A 19,569-nucleotide genomic window follows, 5' to 3' on the forward strand; every position below is an offset into this window, starting at 1 on the left:
GGCCCTCAACCCCTCTGTTACTGTGTCACTATACCCCACTCCATCTAGCATGTAAACTCACTGAGCAGGGCCCTCAATCCCTCTGTTCCTGTGCCACTATACCCCACCCCCTCTAGCATGTAAACTCACTGAGCAGGGCCCTCAATCCCTCTGTTCCTGTGCCACTATACCCCACCCCCTCTAGCATGTAAACTCACTGTGCAGGGCCCTCAACCCCTCTGTTACTGTGTCACTATACCCCACTCTTGCGTTCATTTCTCAGATCATCTCATGCTGTTACAATGATGTTTTCTGAATGCAGGAAAGGAAACCTATTTTGGGCCTTCACATTTCTTTACCTGTTTAAGACCTTTTTTTTTTATTATTATTATTTCATTTATTTTTTAAACCCTGGCCTGTTCATGCTGTTCTCTTCTATTTGATAATGCTGTGTGAGACGCAGTTTGCTGCAGTTTGCCTCCACTATTAACATGGAGCTGGTAAATTGGAATCCCCAGTCCAGGGATCCAGGCTTGCGTCTTTAACTCGCCGAGTGCCAGAACAGTGGGCGATACACAGCAGAGCCATTTCCAGTATGTAATTGTGCACGGTCATGTTTTATTGTCCAAATTACTTGGCTGGAAAATAGGCTTCCTGCGTGGGCCTGCCAAGACACTAAAGATGTGAGACGTGTTGGTTACTTTTGGTTTTGTTTTATACAACATGTATCTTGTTTCTACCTCTGTGGAATATGACGGTTTCTTGAATTTCTTTATTAATTGTCATGCATTTACAATCTAGTAGGGGGTGCTGCATTAACCCATTCAAGTGTTATTTTTTTTGGGGTGGGGAGGGGGACCCAATTCCTGCACAAAGTATTTTAAGTGTTTTATTTTTGTGTGTTAATTTATAATACCTCTCTGTCTCAGTATGGGTGTATGACTTAGTAATTTCTTTTGAATACACTAACAAGCATTTTATTACTTTTAAATTAAACGGCTTTTTAGTTAATGGATTGGGTTGAATCCCTCTAATTTAAGGCTAGCATTAAGACATACGAATCCCAATCTGCCTGAGACTGGTGGGAGTTAAACTCCCCGGAAGCAGCTGTTTTTCCTACTTCATCCCTATATTAATATGCAGGGATAGGAGCATTGGAGTCAGAGTGTCACTGGATGTCTCCGTAGGCTCTGCCTGGGCATGGGTTAATGGCAGCATTATTCCTATGTGGATAACTTTCACTAATCTCTGCTTGGTCCAATTTATCTGTTTTGCTATTTTTTTTTACCATTTCCAAATAGTGGATTTATCTTCTAAGAGGAACCATTAGGAGAGGACCTCCCAAAGTAGGGCAGGTGCACATTCTATAATAATGTTTTGTAAGAAAAAATATCCCGTGATTAGAATAATGTGTAGCGTATTGCGCAGTATAAATATTCTATAAATGGATGAACAATCCTTGCAAAGAAAGCAGTGATGTGTCTTTGCTGATATCCGTCCATTCAAGAACCCTCGTGGCTGCCATGCCAGTAGTTTATATATTTATTTTGTGCCATATAGTAAAATAAAAACGTGCATTATCTGCACATCTGTGAAATGAGCTAATAATAGATTAAAGGGTATTCTCTGCAGAGCTTCATAGTACATGTGTTTGATAATGGCCCTGAACGATCCCAAAATCCAAATGTTATCAGAAGTAACTGAGCCGGTTAATATGTTGCGTTTAAAGCTGAACTGTACGAGGACGCCGAGTGTCCTATACTGTACGGGGGAAATGCAGGAGAGACTGCTGACTGTGACAGAGCATTCATAGTGGGGACTAAATCTTTCCGTCTCGTTGAGTCCTCGGAAGGCGCGTGAGAGGTGAACGCTATGCGTCACGTACCATTCTGCCTGGCACGGACAGGGGCTTTGTGACCCTCAATCTCTCCCAAATCACACGCTTTCTGGAGGTGGATGCTAGGCTTTAATTTCTGCTGTGTGCCCACATTGAGACTTTTTTATGTATAAAAAGTATAATTATTTTGCGTTTTCTGTTTGTGCCAATATTTTCCTTCATCTACACCTCATTTTTCATATTTGTGCCCCTCCTGACAGTTTTATACTGCTCTTTATGAATAGTGGCATTGTCAATGTATTAAAAAAAGAAATAAAAAAAGAGGAGCGAGAGTGACAGTAGCAGGTTTGAAAAAAATGATTTCCCTGTTTCTTTAACACGTAAAAATGTCTTCTTATTGCAATCTTATTTTATTTTTTTTTTTTTTTTCTTCTAGTAATGTTATTGTTTCTGTTATTTTGTGAATATAATCAACAGTAAAATCACCCAGGAAAAAAAACAAAACAGAGTAGTAAAAATGCCATATTATTTTGTTGCTAAAGAAAGCAATAAGTTCTCCATGTATAAAGGTGGCATAGACGCATTAACACATAAAAAAACTGGTGTGAAATTGAATAAAACAATTTATATACATATAACCCCCTTAGTGTTAACCATTTTTCATGTGTTGTGTTACACTTGTGTTCCAGTAGGTTTGGGGTGCAGTACATTGACCCAAACATAGATTAAGTCAACCTGTTATTTACGACTTTGAAAAAACAGGGAGTCCAAAAATCGTAATATTTTATATATAAATGAACAGATATATTATTTTTCAAAAATGTAGGCAAGTTGTTCTGTCTGGGTTCCAAATTATTCAGATGTTTGAAAGCTCTTAAGATAAGTGTTGCTGCTAGTATAGCTTCATTATATGTAAATGAATCTAAAATTCTTGTAACAGTAGAATGTAAAGCAGGGGTTCTCAACCCAGTCCTCGGGACCCCCTACCAGTCCAGGATTTGGGGATTACCTGGGTGTGTCTAAGGTGTTTAGAAAAAGGGGGAAAAAAACACTGCAGTGGCTAATTTTGAAACCCCCCCATATATCTAGGAAATGTACCCAACATTTGTAGCTGTAGTTAAAAGTAAGGCTAGTTAGTTTAATGTGATAATTAAGCATGCTGAGGTAGCGGTGACAGACTGCAAGCTCCTGGGACAGCCAGCAGACCTTGCTCTGAAACTGGGAGAGCTCTGGCAGGAAGTAGAATGGAATGAGTTAGAGGGTGCTTGTGTTGCAGTCCCATTTTCCCCTAACATTCCAATAGAAAAATGTTATGAGACCATTATGTGCTGCTTGGATATAATGCAGGTCATTTTATCGTCTGTAAGAGTGTTACTATAGAGCTGTGTACATGCAAAGTCCAGGCTGACTATCATTCTCCCTTTTGAAGATTAATAACTAGTTCTGTAAGAGAACGTGAAAACAAAGTCCGCTCTTCTGACCATCTTCAAGTTTTAGGGATTTTCCACCTCATTTTTATGGTTTTTGACAAGCCACTTTCATATTGCTTTTTTTGGTTTTTGATGATAACATATTTTGGTATGAATTATTGTGAAATATGCTATGGTGTAATGATCTACCAAGGAATCGTCGTTTCTTGCTTCGAGTAAACAAGTGCAGTGTACGGAGTTGGCAGGAAGCAGTGATGTAGAATCGGGTGGCTGATATGTGCGATTTGCCTGTACGTGGGCTGCGGATTGACCGGGGGATTCTTCCCCAAACATCAGTTACTAGTAGGATGAGGTTTGGTCATCAAGTTTTTTTTAGGGAAGATATAACCAGGGAAATTCCGAGGTAACTGTGGGGACCTCGTCATTGCATCACACCTAGTTTATTAAACTGCTTGGAGTGTGTTTTTAAACTCTCATCTGAGGCTTATGTAATGAGAACCATTGATTCAGGTAATATTCGCTGATTCTGTTGACTCGGGGTGAATGCTAAATGGTTGTGCAATCAACTGTTCAGTGCCATAAGATCAATGATTGTAACTTTAGCAAATTGTAAATTGTAACTGTGTTCTCTGCTTTTACTAACAAGAGACAATGAGATTGACATTGCTCTCACTGGGCCCTCTCTCCGGCCATACATTGCTCTCACTGGGCCCTCTCTCCGGCCATACATTGCTCTCACTGGGCCCTCTCTCCGGCCATACATTGCTCTCACTGGGCCCTCTCTCCGGCCATACATTGCTCTCACTGGGCCCTCTCTCCGGCCATACATTGCTCTCACTGGGCCCTCTCTCCGGCCATACATTGCTCTCACTGGGCCCTCTCTCCGGCCATACATTGCTCTCACTGGGCCCTCTCTCCGGCCATACATTGCTCTCACTGGGCCCTCTCTCCGGCCATACATTGCTCTCACTGGGCCCTCTCTCCGGCCATACATTGCTCTCACTGGGCCCTCTCTGCGGCCATACATTGCTCTCACTGGGCCCTCTCTCCGCCCATACATTGCTCTCACTGGGCCCTCTCTCCGGCCATACATTGCTCTCACTGGGCCCTCTCTCCGGCCATACATTGCTCTCACTGGGCCCTCTCTGCGGCCATACATTGCTCTCACTGGGCCCTCTCTGCGGCCATACATTGCTCTCACTGGGCCCTCTCTCCGGCCATACATTGCTCTCACTGGGCCCTCTCTCCGGCCATACATTGCTCTCACTGGGCCCTCTCTCCGGCCATACATTGCTCTCACTGGGCCCTCTCTCCGGCCATACATTTCTCTCACTGGGCCCTCTCTCCGGCCATACATTGCTCTCACTGGGCCCTCTATCCAGACATACATTGCTCTCACTGGGCCCTCTCTCCAGACATACATTGCTCTCACTGGGCCCTCTCTCCGGCCATACATTGCTCTCACTGGGCCCTCTCTCCGGCCATACATTGCTCTCACTGGGCCCTCTCTCCGGCCATACATTGCTCTCACTGGGCCCTCTCTCCGGCCATACATTGCTCTCACTGGGCCCTCTCTCCGGCCATACATTGCTCTCACTGGGCCCTCTCTCCGGCCATACATTGCTCTCACTGGGCCCTCTCTCCGGCCATACATTGCTCTCACTGGGCCCTCTCTCCGGCCATACATTGCTCTCACTGGGCCCTCTCTCCGGCCATACATTGCTCTCACTGGGCCCTCTCTCCGGCCATACATTGCTCTCACTGGGCCCTCTCTCCAGACATACATTGCTCTCACTGGGCCCTCTCTCCGGCCATACATTGCTCTCACTGGGCCCTCTCTGCGGCCATACATTGCTCTCACTGGGCCCTCTATCCAGACATACATTGCTCTCACTGGGCCCTCTCTGCGGCCATACATTGCTCTCACTGGTCCCTCTCTCCGGCCATACATTGCTCTCACTGGTCCCTCTCTCCGGCCATACATTGCCCTCACTGGGCCCTCTCTCCGGCCATACATTGCTCTCACTGAGCCCTCTATCCAGACATACATTGCTCTCACTGGGCCCTCTCTCCAGACATACATTGCTCTCACTGGGCCCTCTCTGCGGCCATACATTGCTCTCACTGGGCCCTCTCTGCGGCCATACATTGCTCTCACTGGGCCCTCTCTCCGGCCATACATTGCTCTCACTGGTCCCTCTCTCCGGCCATACATTGCTCTCACTGGGCCCTCTCTCCGGCCATACATTGCTCTCACTGGGCCCTCTCTCCGGCCATACATTGCTCTCACTGGTCCTTCTCTCCGGCCATACATTGCTCTCACTGGGCCCTCTCTCCGGCCATACATTGCTCTCACTGGTCCCTCTCTCCGGCCATACATTGCTCTCACTGGTCCCTCTCTCCGGCCATACATTGCTCTCACTGGGCCCTCTCTCCGGCCATACATTGCTCTCACTGGGCCCTCTCTCCGGCCATACATTTCTCTCACTGGGCCCTCTCTCCGGCCATACATTTCTCTCACTGGGCCCTCTATCCAGACATACATTGCTCTCACTGGGCCCTCTCTCCGGACATACATTGCTCTCACTGGGCCCTCTCTCCGGACATACATTGCTCTCACTGGGCCCTCTCTCCGGCCATACATTGCTCTCACTGGGCCCTCTCTCCGGCCATACATTGCTCTCACTGGGCCCTCTCTCCGGCCATACATTGCTCTCACTGGGCCCTCTCTCCAGCCATACATTGCTCTCACTGGGCCCTCTCTCCGGCCATACATTGCTCTCACTGGGCCCTCTCTCCGGCCATACATTGCTCTCACTGGGCCCTCTCTCCGGCCATACATTGCTCTCACTGGGCCCTCTCTCCGGCCATACATTGCTCTCACTGGGCCCTCTCTCCGGCCATACATTGCTCTCACTGGGCCCTCTCTCCGGCCATACATTGCTCTCACTGGGCCCTCTCTCCGGCCATACATTGCTCTCACTGGGCCCTCTCTCCGGCCATACATTGCTCTCACTGGGCCCTCTCTCCGGCCATACATTGCTCTCACTGGGCCCTCTCTCCGGCCATACATTGCTCTCACTGGGCCCTCTCTCCGGCCATACATTGCTCTCACTGGGCCCTCTTTCCGGCCATACATTGCTCTCACTGGGCCCTCTCTCCGGCCATACATTGCTCTCACTGGGCCCTCTTTCCGGCCATACATTGCTCTCACTGGGCCCTCTCTCCGGCCATACATTGCTCTCACTGGGCCCTCTCTCCGGCCATACATTGCTCTCACTGGGCCCTCTTTCCGGCCATACATTGCTCTCACTGGGCCCTCTCTCCGGCCATACATTGCTCTCACTGGGCCCTCTCTCCGGCCATACTAGGATTTACTCCTTGTATCTCTCACTGTCTGCTATGGGGATTGTTGCGTACACACATCCAAGACATGTACAAGGGTTGGAGAGATGCCTGGCTAGATGGTGCCAAAGTCTTTATATTCTAGCATGGTTTTATCATGGCTGTCACATCATATCAGTGAATGTTTCTATAGTCCCTTCTAATGATACAATCTGAAATAGTTTTTGGTGCCGTATAGATAAGATTCAGTTATTGATTAGTTCCCCACGCCATACGTTAATTGGAAATTCCAGCATTGTGTGAATTTATTGTTTAATACGGTATTTTGCTCTGTGCCGCTGAGGTGCGCCCTCTACCAAATAGCCTGCTATATACAGCATTGTTTTGCTGATAAGCTTACATAAACATAGATAAGACTTTAAAATTACTAATGTGATTTATGAGCAGATAATATGTGCACAGCATAATCCGACTAGCTCATTTTACTACTGGATTAATCAGTTTACCGCTTACCTAGAGGTAAGTCAATTATTCAAAAATTCATTAATTTAGGCCATGCCACCTTTTACGTGGCTCCTTTCTTCTGCCCCCACACTGCCACACTCTTGTGTAGTTGTATTTCAGCTGATTAATAGATGTTCTGTCTGCTGATGTGGGCTAAATCCAGCAATTGGCTGAAATATCACAGCCAACTTCTGATCCACCACTTCTCGCAAGCGAATGCCGGTCAGCACTTGTTAATGATTGATACACCACCCAAGACTCGGGACAATAGCATGTAGCATTGACCTGAGGTGCCATGTTCAGATGCAGTTTTTGTACACGTGGATCCTGCAAGGTTCCTTTCGAGAAACGTCCTCTATAAAATGTTTCTTACATTTATCTGAAATTCCATTTTTATCATTCCTTCTGGAGATTGACTGTTCTTATACTGCTTTATAGCTCCATATTTAGTTGGTTACAGCATTTTCAGAAGCCCCGTTTTATTAACCCCTTGTTTATTTTAAATGTCTCTTACTGGCACAAAAGAATCAAACCGTGGTTTCGTTTCAGGCAAAAGCTGGGATAAAGCCAGAGAAATTAGTTAGTCACAGGTGTGTGCAGTCAATTTGCTTCATCACAAGTGTTGATTGAAGACTAATCATAAAACGTATATGTTTAAATATTTACTACTGGCAATAAAAAGTAGTAAAACTCATGCCTTTAATGCTGAGGAATTTGCCTCTGCCTTTTTGAAGAGCCATTCGAGCAGCTGCCTTCCTAGGTGACGTTCGAGGAATCTATTGTTCTTTGCATAAACCTGTAAATTGAACTCTGGTCTCTTGTGAACTAGCCCAGATTGTACAGTAAATGAAACCACGATGTATTAAGTAATCGCATGTTCGTGTGAGAGACATTTTATCATCCTGCAAGCAATACATACCGGTATATATCCGTGTGTGTGTTTTTCTTTTCATTATTTTTTTGTGTGTCTGTCCGTATGTTTTATGATAAACACACAGCGTAGCAGTTTTTGGCCTTTTTTCATATTTTAACATTGTTTTGGAGGTAGGGACTACAGATTTGACATGAAGGTGTGAGGGTGACCTGTTATCCACACATTATGTTGATAGTGGACTATCCTTACAGGAGACGTATACACGGTAACATTGTTTTATCATATTGTCCCTATACCTCGCTCATCTCGTCTGCTCCAATACAAAACAGAAAATATCCCTCTACCGTCACCTGGTTAATACAGCCAAGACATTTATCCCATTACAGCCTAGAGAAGTCTCTCCTCCAGAGGTCAAAGTATTGGAAGAAATTATATAAATAATGCGATACCCAGACTTGCCAACCTTCCCAGAAGCCGTCTGGAGATCGGCCAACTCCTCTCTGCTGCCTAAGGGAGCCTGTTTGGTTTCTGTGATCTGCCTGATTCCCTTCCCCTTTCAGCCTGACTGATGTTTAAACATGTTTTTCATTCTAGCGTTTATTACCTATCGCCGTGCATTGCATGTCTGGTTAGGTATATACGGTTATAAAATCTCAGTGCAATCTATATACAATGCACCAGTTTGACATAGATATTGGAACTCCTTGCGCAGTAACCCCCACGTAGTGGTTATAGTGCTTTGGGTGCTATTTTAAATGGAGCATTTCTTCCAAACAAATTTACACCTCCCCCTCAATCATAAATATAATGGTTATTAATGAACCTCCCCCATCCCCACAAATATTTGTAATATTTGTTCCGTATTTGTGGAGGTGATGTGAAAACCTGGCTTACAGAGAGCTTGTCTCTGCAGCTACTATAAAACGTACATTTTATTCCAGCTTAGATTTCCCCGTGGTTCTGGACCTTGGCACATTAATAGGGTGATTCTCATTGAGAAACTGTGTGGACTAATCCTGCAGCCACTCACCAGTTCCAAGTGACTTAGGCAGGAGACCCTCCTGGCTATCAATCACGAGGAATGATGGAATTTTATTTAAAAAAAAGTAAATTTTTCTTGAAATAAACGCTTTTAAGCCTCCAGGAACAGAGAATTATCCCTGGATTGCTCTGTGATCAGAGATCTTAAGATGCTTGTCTGAGAGCCAAGGTGTTGAGCAATTTTCTGCAATGCTTTCTCCACAGCTCCAGGGGTTTATAGCGTTAATGATGTTTATGTAAAAACTTAACCTGTCTTTTTGGCAATTTCTACTTGAGGGTTTATATTTATTTTTCCTGTTTTGTTTTTTAGACTATACAGAAATTAGCCAGTCAATACCTGAAGAAAGAGTGGCCTGCAGTGAAACCAGATGAAAGAAGTGAATACAGGTAATTGAGTGAGGACGTTGACCGTTAATTTCCACTTTATTGCTGTAAATGGAATGGCACAGACGGGTAAAATTTGCTTTCCGTGTGACACTCAAGGCATCATTTGCCATTGAGCAAGCTAGGTTCGCAACCACCTCGTTCATTCGCGACCAGATTACTGTGACAGGTTTGACCATCTCTGGTCCTTTAAAAGGATTATCTAAGCACCATAACCACTGTAGTGCATTGCTGTGGTTGTGGTCTGAAGTGCATCTGCCATCCAACAGTAAACTGGCAATTGGTTGATGCACCTGGCTGTATCATACACCCGCGGTTCTTCTTGTCCTTTCTTTTGTAGTATTCTACCAACTAACCTATAGCAAACTTGGACACTATTAATTGACAGAGAGTCAAAAAAAGAAGTGTTTGAAAATGGGTCACATGGCATTGAGCTTGTTCCCGTGCTAGCCGGCTTTCCTGATGTGTCTCAGTGGGGGCTAATTCACTAATGTTTGCAGCCCCTTGATTTGGCCAAAGCCTATTTAATATCCTTTTTCTATCGCAGCATGCTCTGTGATGGTACATAATTTGCCCTCCATAAGCCATGTACTCTTGGATAGGATCAATTCCAATATTACAGAAATCTGTGTATAACTCCGACAGTATGTGTGTGTGTGTATATATATATATTTTTTTTTTATGTACAATGAAAACCGTTCCTCAATGTAAAATGCTGTACATTGGGATGATATGTCGTGTATATATAATCTGATGATTAGATTTAGATGTGTGAGCATGTATTTGTCGTTTTCTTTCAGAAGTATATACACCGTTTGGAAGTCATTCCTTGAAGGCACAATGCAAGTTGCGCAGTCTCGAATTAACATCTGTGAGAACTACAAAAATCTCATCTATGAACCTGCCCGGACGGTGAAATTGTACAAGGAGCAGCAGCTTAAGAGGGTATGTTGCCTCGTTCTCTGTATTTTATATACAACACCTTGGTTTATAATATGCTACATTTAGCCAACAAAGGGTCCACTACAGGTATATATAAAATTCTACTAGATTATCCAATAAGTGGAAATTGCAGCTGAGCTGACTGCCCAAACGCTGGGGGCATGCCATATTTAATAAGGTGTATTTAGGAGGACATTAGAAGTTTATAGGACATGTACTGTGTTCCCATAGAAATTTATAGAAGGGCTTAGATTAGTTATCAAGTATTATCCAACCCTCCGCATACAGATTTGTGTTTTTTGTTGTTTTTTTTCCCCAGTGCACATGTGATGAAGTGTCTCCGTATTGCATGTAGATATCTTCTCCGTGTTGTGTCAGTCTCTAGTAAGATGGCAAAAAGAGAATTATACGACTGAGCGTTATGTCCCTGTTGTTTAGCGTACTTACCAGCATGCAGGGTACTTCCCAATGTTCCTGTGTTTGATGGGACAGTCCTGATTTTGGTTATGTCTCTGGTTGCCTGCCTTCTAATCCACTGTGCACATGCATTTACTGCTGACATTTAGCTTGTCTTCCCCTTAGTAATGCTACTGATTGGTTACAATCATGCCAGGCTTGCCCCATGTCTGCATGGGTGTGCGGACAGGTCAGCTGGTACACACCCTTCGAATACACATTTGTATTCCTGACCATTCCTTTAACACTTCAGTCAATGAGATACAACCTGTACCCAAATACCCGCCCCACAGGCAAGCCGGATTTCTGTGTGTGGAGATAGATAGGTAGATATAGTATTAGAGGGAAATCGAACTGGGTGTTTGATGATAAATATGGTGCTATTTTAATCTTGTTTTGTCCCAGTTTAGTTCTGTTTGAGTAGCTGTTTCTTTGTCCTGTTTGTCTTTAGCACGAGATGTATATTCTGTTTTTATCTGCTTTGTGGCCTTGTTCTATTTTGGAAGTACACACCTAATGCAGTGTCTTAATTTAATGAAAACATTGTTACAAATTACTTGTGTGACTTGTGATTCAAATTATTTTTGTGTTTTTATATTTTATTGACACACAATGTGTAGGACTGAAAAATTGTAGAGGAAGTAAATTGCTTTCCTTTGATTTCCTGCTTCCATGGGGAAGTCCTATTGTCTCACAAATCGTACTGAGACGTCACTCTGTACTAGCAGACAATGGTGCACTATAGTCAGTCCAATGATGGTTTAGTATCCTAGGTTCTTTAATATATTGTGAGATATGTATATATAAAAAAAAAAAAAAAAGTAGTCACTGCTTTGCTCAATAATTTTCCTTAATTTTTTTTGTTATATTTTTTTCATATTTTTGGTGGGTGTGGGGAGGTCACAAAGGTGTCCCTCCCGGTGTATAAAAAAAAAAGCATATGCAGAGATGTCAGAGAAGCTTTTTTTTGAGTGACAGATAAGCAACTTTTCCGATTCTCCCATTTTAGCTTAAAGGGACACTATAGCCACCAAAACAACTTTAGCTGAATGAAGCAGTTTTAGTGTATAGATTATGCTTCTGAAGTCTCACTGCTCAATCATCTGCCATTTAGGAGTTAAATCACTTTTGTTTCTGTTTATGCAGCCATAGCCACACCTTTCCTGGTTGTGGCTGACAGTCTGTATAAAAATAAAATGGTTTCATTTTCAATCAGATGTTACTTTAAAAAAAAAAAAAAATGTATTTCCTGCTCTGTAAATTGAACATTATTCACTCACAATGCTCCTGCAGGGTCTAGAAGACTATTAACAGATAAGGAATTAAGAAATTATAATTTAAACAGAATTTGCAATAAAGGAAGTGTAAACATTAGATGACTCTTTGCAGGAAGTGTTTAGAAAGGCTGTGTAAGTCACATGCAGGTAGGTGTGTCTAGGGGTGCATAAACAAAGTGATTTAACTCCTAAATGGTATAGCATAGAGCAACGAGACTGCAGGGACATGATCTATACACCCAAACTGCTTCATTAAGCTAAAGTTGTTTTGGTGACTATAGTGTCCCTTTAATGTGTCAAAAATCCTTTTAAATTCCGAATCCGCCTCATTGTTCCTGCTGTTACTCACTTATATCTACAAATTTGCAAAGTCCAAGTCCAGCAGAGGAATAAAAAATGTGGGGAAAACTGCTCATTTTGGAGTACTGCAGAAATGCGCAAATGTGTGTAAAGTGTGAAGGATCAGTTTTACGCATTAAAAATGGTTCACATACACAAAGCAGGTGCACACATGAAATAGAACAAAACACTGATTATACATAACCCCCATTGAGTTTTGATATTTTATCTATGATTGCAACTGAAAAATTATTTTGTTTAATGACACATAGTGATATTAAATATTCATTATACAGCTACGTGTTTGTGTTAATGACCCCTCCGTGTTTAGTATTGATGGTTTATAAATCTCTCTCCATTGCTATTTTAGTACAGGATGAATTTAAGCTGTATAACTTTAATGAGAGCACCCTGTGCATTGGCCTCTTTAACGCTATGAGAGATGTCCGTCTTGGGAACAACATATAGGGACAAAGCGGGGGGTTCATATTCTCCTTCATGATTCTTCTGTCGAATCGTTCATGATGAGGATAAATTAAAGGACATTTGATTCACTAGGCCGAGCTCACACTAAACCTCACCTGTGTATTACATTATTAATATGGTTCCTGCCGTGATAAAGTGCTTGGCCCTATTTTCATAGACTGTCTCCATAAATCAAAAAAAAAATATTGTCAAATATAAGATAATGTAATAAGATATACCTTTTTTAACGATACAAAAACATACACAGAAGCCTGCTATCTTTCATCCATCAGTTAGGTTATTGAAAGTGAATTATCTAAAACAATCCAGTTTTAGAGCTTGCTAACAACATTTATAGTGGTTCTACCGTTGTTGGTTGTTTTTAAAATAATTTAGTACATATGGCTAGATTTTATAAGAATTTAGCTGTTTTGTGTTTCTGGGATTAAAGTTATTGCTGACTTAAAGAAGGAACTGATTTACATAACGTATCTTTGAGTACTCGGTCAATCTATGCTATGTGTTTTTAAGCCCTCTTCCTGCTTCTTGTGGTCTCATTATGTGTAAAATGGCCATAGGCTTCACTTCAACTCTCAGTATAATTACACAATGAAAACCTGCAAGTGTTACCAGGAACAGGTAACCATAAATAATAAAGAGAAACTATTATGAGAAAATAAACCCCACTAATTCAAATATATTTTAAAATATTTACTGGAATAGTTTCATTCATCACATTGGATGAGTGAAACTACTCTGAAAACGCACACGCACACACGCACACGCACACGCACACACCCCCTCTGTCTCTGTCTACCAAAAAACCCCAAAGTGCAAAATAAGGCCATTTATTGAAGCTCCAGAGGTTTAATTTAAAAGGATATGTAAACACACAAACATTTCGGGTTGGAACCCTTGCTTAATACAACTTGCACAAAAATGATATCAGGCCGCTGAAACTGAGCATTCCATCTGCCTGATTGACAGCTCTGAGGGGTTGGCTTATAGATGTGTGATTTCTGCAAATTCCTTTAGTTGTACGTAACTTTACGAGGCTCAGTGCTCCGGTTATTATGAACTTGGTAATAATACAAACTTATTATGGTGCTTACAGTGACAGACTTGTGGGGGGTGGGGGGGGGGGGGGGGGGGAGAGAGGAAAGAAGGGTATACAAAAATATTTGAATAAATGTTATGTTAAAAATCAGACCGTCGCTTTAATGTAAAGATGACCGTTTTAAAGGTGTCTTTTATCTCTGATATCCAAGGACTGGATTATTTTTAAATCCTGAGAACCGGAATCCATCTACACACAAACGGTGCTTTTAATGAAAGTTTTATTTGTTTGGTGGCTTTACTGTTCCTTTTAATTAACAAAATTAATTGCCCAGCCTAATCTTTTATTATCCTGTTATTACATTGTCTCTTTCCTCGTTGCTCAATCCATAATTACAGCATTCGGTTGTCACTTTGGAACAAACAGGGTGAAAAAAAAGGCTATAAATATAATTCCTGCTGAAAGAGTTTTAATTACTATCAAAGGGAAGTCGAAGGGTTTACTACGAGTTAGTTGAAGGAAACCATGAAACATCCACAGTGTCTAATTTTCTCACGTGTACAATACTAGCTGCTCCCAACACTTCCTGTAGGATTACAAAACTCTTAATACAGAAACAGGTTTCTGCTAAAGGACACTGGGCACTGAGTGTTGGTTTTTTTTTTTTTATGGGGGGTTTTCAGATGCTAAATCAAGCCACGTTTTGCTTTTGTTTTGCAGTGTGTTGACCAGTTAACGAAGTTTCAGAACGAGCTGCAGGAGACAGTGAAGGATTTAGCAAAAGCCAAGAAGAAGTATTTTGAGGCCGAGCAGATGGCTCATGTAATGCGGGAAAAAGCAGACATCGATGCCAAGTACGTTCCCTGTGTCTAATATTATTAGTGAACGATACAGCAAACTTTACAATAATTCATTCATTGCGCCACTTGGCCGGCGTCAGACGGCGGAAGAAGCTAGGACTTCGTTCATACTGGACAGGATCCAGTTGTTTCTAAACATAAAGAGTTTTTTTTTTAATAGTATTATTCTACACACTTCACGATTTGTTTAAAGGACCAGACGCCTCTGACATGACCTACATTCAGTCTCCGCTCACAGAAACATTTGATGTTCTCTCGTTTTGTACACATTTAGATTCCTTTCATTTGTTTTAACTTTTTGGGTTACAGTTTTGAAAGTTGTGTGATATCCTGTTCTCTTCTGAACACCCAAGTGCAGATACATTTCTTTAATTTTTCACACCTCACAAGTACATATTTATTAAATAGGAACGTTTAAGGAAATATACTATTATAAATGCTGGGAACGAATCTCCCCAAAATCGCAAAGTAACTAGAATTCTCAAGCAAAGAAAGGTATTTGAAAACTTTTTTTTTTTAACTTTAAATTGACACTCTAAAAACCAGAATGGCTACAACTCTCTATGGTGGTAATGGTACAATAAGTCCTGCTAAACGAATTGACAGATGATGCTGAAATGGTGCCAGGGAACTCGGGGGCACCATAACGTTCACAGCGTGCTGCATTGTTTATGGTGCCTGAAGTGTTCCTTTAACTTAAAAGTTTGGCTTTTCACATTTTAGTGCGTAAACCAAAAAAACACTTTGTGTTAAAATTAGCCTGTCATCATTCATTAATATGCCGACAAGAATGTCTTTATTATCTTCTGGATGGTCATGCCTAGTATGGCTGAGCATGTTGGGAGTACCTGAAGTTTGCTATCCCTGCCACGTATCTGCCTAATTGCCACTTTGTTGTGTTCAACGTGGCAGCGCTGGAATTAAACGTGCAGTAGAAGCGCTCCGGGATTAGTGTCTCCTATCTGAAACGACAACGGATTAGCAGGACTTTAGCCATGTTTATCCTGCACAATCTATCAGATAAAACAAAAGGCACGGCATCCTTCTCTGCAAAATGTTTTAAGGAGAGTTCTAGTTTTTTTTTTAATTTTTATTTAGGACGTGGAGCGCAATATAAAAATTGAAATAAAAGCTGTATCTGAAATAATGTCAACAGGTTTGAGAAGTGATGACAAGCTTACAGCCATATCTGCTGCATTTCACCATGTTCTAGCTATCAAGCTATGTTAATGCAATGCAAGGCCAGAGACTAATGAAAGGATTTAGAAAATTGGGCAGACTAGATGGGCCGAATGGTTCTTATCTGCCGTCACATTCTATGTTTCTATGCACACTTGTGAACAGAGCAGTTATGTTAAAGGACCACTCTAGTGCCAGGAAAGCATACTCGTTTTCCTGGCACTAGAGTGCCCTGAGGGTGCCCCCACCCTCAGGGACCCCCTCCCGCCCGGCTCTGGAAAGGGGTAAAAACTTACCTTTTTCCAGCGCTGGGCGGGGAGCTCTCCTCCTCCTCTCCGCCTCCGTTCCTCCCCGTCGGCTGAATGCGTACGCGCGGCAAGAGCTGCGCGCGCATTCAGCCGGTCACATAGGAAAGCATTCATAATGCTTTCCTATGGACGCTTGCGTGCTCTCACTGTGATTTTCACAGTGAGAATCACGCAAGCGCCTCTAGCGGCTGTCAGTGAGACAGCCACTAGAGGATTAGGGGGAAGGCTTAACTAATTGATAAACATAGCAGTTTCTCTGAAACTGCTATGTTTATAAAACAATTAGTTAACCCTAGCTGGACCTGGCACCCAGACCACTTCATTAAGCTGAAGTGGTCTGGGTGCCTAGAGTGGTCCTTTAATAAAGGCGCCATGGCGGTCATCAGTCTCGTTGACGTTTTGCGGGTTCGTTGACGGTCAGCAAGCTGCTTTTCCCTTGCTGGTCAGCGGGTCCTTTGCCCTTTCAAACTATTTGTAAGGCTTTTGTCCCAACTGGCTCTGTAATAATCTGTCCTAATGCTTTGAAATTAGAGCATTGATGTTAAAATGTTTACATTTGCCATGTGCAACTTAACTACAGTCATACTTTCTCTTTCACAGATCTAAACTCAGCCTATTCCAATCACGGATAAGTTTACAGAAAGCCAATGTGAAGGTAAGTGTGTGAAATAAGATATCGGGAATCAGCTGTTTGATTCCTATAAAAACAGAAACTATATCTAATAGCGAGATAGGACACATATATTGTCTGGAAACAAAACCATTTAACAAACTGTTATGGCTTCTTTACAATGTTTACAGTTTGTTACATGTTTTACAGTTTTCCTTGATGGGTTCGAATTTGGCTTGGGTTTGGTTATGAACCTGTGCAAAGCGATGGTTCTTGAGTCTCCGTTCTAATATGCCCCTGGTTGAGATTATTTGGCATTATGGGAGTTCAATGAAATTGTAGCACAAATGAAAAACCTCAACCAACCACGTGCAGAGTCTCCTTCACTTACCAAGAGTAGATGGGGCTTCCTTGAGACCACAGAATCCAAGTATAATACACTAAGCATGCAGCTGCATGTTTGGCACTGTGTTTAGACAGCCCCCATCTAAACCTTGTGTCATTGTAACATTTCCTACTGGTTATTACAGTAAGGAGAAGACATTGGATTGTTTACACATATCTACTTGACCACTCCAACTTAATTCAAACGGATGCAAGGCAAGCACCATATAGCCCAATGACCAGGATTGCCCGAGAAATGTCCTTCCTCATTAAATTCAGCTAAATGTATAGCAGCATTGCACTCTCCGATGGCAAGCCTCCGTCGAAATTCCTGTACACATTCCAATTAGAATGACTCTGAAATGTTATCATTGCTCCTTGTGTGTGTGCTCTGACTTTGTATTCTCTATGTAGTATTCTATCAGTCTGAGGAGCTCATTGGACTTTCTTTCTGGCTGTTTCACAGTTAAAAGCAAGGAGGTCCGAGTGTAATGCCAAAGCCACCCATGCAAGAAATGACTATCTCCTTACACTGGCAGCTGCAAATGCCCACCAGGACCGCTACTACCAGACTGACCTGGCTAATGCCATAAAGGTGAGTTCTTGTCTTGGGACCAGGCTTGTTTCTTTGTTCTGCAGTCCCAGAACTGAAAAACAGGTGGAAATCTCAATCCCACCCTTCTTTGCGAACTCCTGTTGTTGGACAGTTCTCATGATTCACAGTGGAATGGCCAACTGCAATTTAACTTGCATTCTTAAAGCTATAGCACTTGCCGTTGTGGTAAACCGAGCGATTCTTTATCCTCGGCACCAATATGTAAACCAGCATAGATGGTTTGGAACAAATCTCCAATTCACCTGTAGTCACAGATTGTCTATTTTACTCTAAATTGTACAATCTGGGTGTCCACTGACTATAGTTCTATGTTTAGTGAATAAACCCTTAAATATTAATTAATGAAAACGAAGTATTTAACCAGAAAGCTGCTTTTAGTTGTTGGGATTTGTCCAGAGTTTGATTTATTTCCCAACTTAATGGCACTCATTTTGTTAACCATGACAAGATTGAAAATGTAATTGAACTTACACTAATGTGTGTTTGCTCTTAAACTATGAACATAGCCTACCTGAATGAGAATGAGCCTACCTGAATGAGAACTGGAAATCATGAAATGGCTCCAGAGGTGACAACGTGGTGTTGTAAGATGTTGCAGACACTTACTGGCTACACACACAGACACACACACTAAGTGGCACTTGTCGCCCATGGAGAGGAGAGAGGCCGCATTGAGATGAATTCTGGGGTTTCTTCAGCTTGTTGAATCTGGTGTGTGAGATCCCTTTGTTGGTTATGCTCCCATTGGCGAGGATGCCAGCAATTGAACTTTGATGGAGCTGGCTGCATGCTTCCTGAGGACATCTGCTCTCATACATCCCGAGCCAACCAGGGAAATTCATTCTGGCAGGAGCTCAATGGAGGGAAGTATTAAAAATGCAATGATAGTGCGGGCTTAGACAACACAATGAACGCATGTGGCCTGGACTTCTGTGGTCATTGTAGGCCAAGAGACCCTTTTAATACTCCGTATTAACCTACCTCTCTTCCGCACCGGTGATGGTCAGCTTTTGGCACCGCAACCAGACTGGAGAAAAATATTGCATCATGGGTAAGCACTGAGCAATATTGCACCTTAAAGAGACACTGTAGGCACCCAGACCACTTCAGCTAATTGAAGTAGTCTGACCCTTTTGCACCTAGTGCTGCAATGTTTATATTGCACTAAGTCTGCCCTCTAGTGGCTGTCTAACAGACAGCCACTAGAGGGCTTCCGTAATCGAAAAGGACTTTTAGTCCGTTATCTGACGCTGGACTTCCTCACGGGACTCCAGCATTGGATAAGGCTTTCCTATGGGGAGGTCTAATGCACGCGCAGCAGGTCTCCCTCTGATGGCGGGGGAGGAGCGTGGGCGGAGCCTGACCCAGCGCTGTGGGACATCGATGCTGGGTTCAGGTAGGTGGCTGAAGGGTACAAAAATGAATACTGGAAACCAGTAGGTGTATATGTGGGTGGGTGAACGTGCGCAAACAAGGTGTTTTCCCTTTCACCTTAAAACATAGATTAATAAAAAGAAACACTATTTGATATGCCCTGTGTTAAAAATTGAAGAATATAAAGTGTAAATACACTTAACAGTATTTAACACCGTGTCTAATGGCTGGGCGTATAATACAATTCTAAAAGAAATAAATAAAGTGCATAGTGTAACCTGATAAAATGCAATATAAAGTGAGTTAAT

The 19,569-nt window shown here is 42.5% G+C and overlaps 1 protein-coding gene across 5 annotated transcripts in view; it reads left to right on the top strand.

Annotated features, from left to right (window-relative positions):
- The window catches only part of FCHSD2 (FCH and double SH3 domains 2), a 142,390-nt gene that overhangs the window by 54,778 nt on the left and 68,043 nt on the right, over positions 1–19,569 (top strand). For all 5 annotated transcript variants that reach the window (XM_063432123.1, XM_063432151.1, XM_063432142.1 and 2 more), the window contains exons 4-8: positions 9,321–9,397; positions 10,195–10,339; positions 14,651–14,784; positions 16,878–16,932; positions 17,738–17,866. In XM_063432123.1, the coding sequence (XP_063288193.1) occupies positions 9,321–9,397; positions 10,195–10,339; positions 14,651–14,784; positions 16,878–16,932; positions 17,738–17,866 (540 nt within the window). The remainder of the gene's footprint in view (positions 1–9,320; positions 9,398–10,194; positions 10,340–14,650; positions 14,785–16,877; positions 16,933–17,737; positions 17,867–19,569) is intronic.

This window comes from Pelobates fuscus, chromosome 1, assembly GCF_036172605.1.
Source record: "Pelobates fuscus isolate aPelFus1 chromosome 1, aPelFus1.pri, whole genome shotgun sequence".
NCBI lineage: Eukaryota > Metazoa > Chordata > Amphibia > Anura > Pelobatidae > Pelobates > Pelobates fuscus.